The sequence below is a fragment of the Montipora capricornis genome, chromosome 4 (assembly GCF_036669925.1).
Source record: "Montipora capricornis isolate CH-2021 chromosome 4, ASM3666992v2, whole genome shotgun sequence".
In the NCBI taxonomy this organism is placed as follows: Eukaryota; Metazoa; Cnidaria; class Anthozoa; order Scleractinia; family Acroporidae; genus Montipora; species Montipora capricornis.
Genome location: NC_090886.1, coordinates 20565834 through 20568333, shown reverse-complemented (window position 1 = coordinate 20568333; position 2500 = coordinate 20565834). Strand labels below are relative to the sequence as shown.

The 2500-nt window shown below is 40.2% G+C and overlaps 1 protein-coding gene across 1 annotated transcript in view; it reads right to left on the bottom strand.

Moving 5' to 3' along the window:
- Positions 1 to 2008: 2008 nt before the first annotated feature.
- The window catches only part of LOC138044530 (galanin receptor type 1-like), a 3567-nt gene continuing 3075 nt past the window's right edge, over positions 2009 to 2500 (bottom strand). Inside the window, exon 2 of the mRNA XM_068891016.1 lies at positions 2009 to 2500. This exon is cut by the window's right edge and continues 2204 nt beyond it. Within this exon, the coding sequence (XP_068747117.1) occupies positions 2296 to 2500 (205 nt within the window). The 3' untranslated portion in view covers positions 2009 to 2295.

Below are 2500 nucleotides of genomic sequence, written 5' to 3'. Positions count from 1 at the left end.
TCAAAACCCTGGGCTTAAAAGTACTAAAGATAGAGGCCGTATGTTCCGTTGGCGTCGTTCCAGCGAGTGGGGATTGTCCGAGGGGCAACAAGCTAAAATTTATTAATGAAATTCCGACAGGCGACACAAAAATGGTCCGAAATTGCGACATAGCTAGCTGTGAAATTCAGACGGAGGACATGGGCCCCGGGGGGGCGGCGCGGCCCCCCCCCCCCCCTCCATCTCATTCGTTTGATGGCGCTTTCTACTTTTTCTATCAGGCTTATCAAATAAGTGCTCAACTAGACGTTTTAGGAGCGTAGTATAAATGTGGAGGTCGAGTCAACCTTGGCGTAAAGTGCTCAATGCTGTGGTAGCAGAGCTAAGTATACATAAGTTGAAGGATTAGAGAGGACGCATCGATTCTCTGTTACTCTGAGTTTCGCGCCTAAGCGCTCGTCAGACAGAACTTTATTCAACGAAGATCATACCTTCTTATCTACAAATTAGATAAGTAGCTAATTAATTCATTAATGTGATGATCTGAAATAACGATTTTCTAGAGCTACTGTTGGCGGCTTGTGAAATTTGCTAAGTAAAACTTATTCTCGTGGCGGCATTTAGAAATGAGTTCTGTTCTTTTGTTTATCTTTTTCATTGCGGTCGAAGAAAAAGGCTTTCCATCTCATTCGTTTGATGGCGCTTTCTACTTTTTCTATCAGGCTTATCAAATAACTGTTTCTTGGTGGTATCGGTATGTTCTTAGTTGAATAATCGAATCGGACTTGATCCATCTTTGCGTGTCGCGGTCAGACTACAGTGCTCAACTAGACGTTTTAGGAGCGCAGTATAAATACAAACGTGAAAACCTTATCTTTAAGTCGAAGAGTGCTCTAGAATCGTGGAGCTTTATAATTAATTGTATAGGAAAAGAAAAATGAAAACATTAAAACACTACAGAACTGTTTCGAAAGGGCCTGATGGTCCTCTCTCGTCAGGTGCGTGAAACACTGACTGACTAACGTTCCTTTTATAAGTTGATGGTTCAAGTATGGTTTATCAAATATTTGGTTGTGTGCCGGCAGGCACTCGCCAGTTCGTTCCTTTTGTTCAGGGTGCCCGCTCCCGGTTTACATATGATGTAAAATTTTTCTGTTATGCAAAGATTGCATCTCTTTGTTACATTTGAATACGGCCTGGCGCGAGCCAAAATCAGCGCCCACAACAAGTCCTCCCTCGTGAATAATTCTCAATCACAAGAAAAATCATGCAATTACAGAGACAAACAATCTTGTCCGTTAAGTGGTGATTGCTTAATCCAAAACGTGGTCTACCAAGCCACAGTTGAAAGCCCCATGGGAAAGGAAACATACATCGGACTTACCGCGAACCAATTCAAAACAAGCTTCCGAAACCACACGGCTTCATTTCGAAATGAGAACAAAAGGAAGGCAACCGAGTTGAGTAAACACATCTGGTCCCTAACGGAATTTGCTGTAACATGGAAAGAAATGGCTCGCGCCAGGCCGTATTCAAATGTAACAAACTGGCGACGGCCTGCCGAACAAACTGGCGAGTGCCTGCCGGCACACAACCAAATTTTTGATAAAGCATGCTTGAACCATCAACTTATAAAAGGAACGTTAGTCAGTCAGTGTTTCATGCACCTGACGAGAGAGGACCCTCAGGCCCTTTCGAAACAGTTCTGTAGTGTTTTAACATTGTCATTTTTCTTTTCCTATACAATTATGTATATATATATATATATATATATATATTTACACGCAATGTAATAAGTAAAAGTAAAACAGTCATATTCTGGGCATCAAGTACAATTTAAAGCAGATCCGTTGACGAAAACTGATTCCCCCTTAGTCCCTGGGGCAAATTGTTCTTTATTTGCCAGCTGGTTATACTGACATGACACATGTACACGCTTACTTTAAACTGACTAAAATAACCATAACGTCCGGAGAAAGATCTATCCTGAAAGATAAGCTACATGCTAAACACAAGTTCGCACTTTAAACACAACTGTTGTAATGTTACGTAATAAAATTGCACTATTGACCCTGTTTCATTGCAAAAGGGATTTACCTTTTTTCTTTCCTTTTTGCATTTGATCTGTAACCTTGTGGTTTTAATTATTCAATTAAAATTAAGAAAGATAAAGTAAAAATAAACGCATTTTGGCGATCTTCAGTGATGACCTCGGATTGTTCTGATAACCTCTTTTAACCATTAATATACTTATAGTTATAACGATAACAAAATTAATGACATGAATTTTCCAGAAAAATGGAGACACCAAGAACCTCATACCTCTTCTTCTATTAGGCGGCGAGATTGGCCCCTCGATAGTGATACCGACTGACTTGCCTTGCTAGAAGTTTCTCGAAAGGAAAGGCAAATGATCCGAAATGCCTTAGCATACTGTTGGTCCATTGCACCATAACAAATTGGGTTTACTGCATTTGGGATCCACGTTATAAAATAAACGACATTAAAAAGAATACGAAAA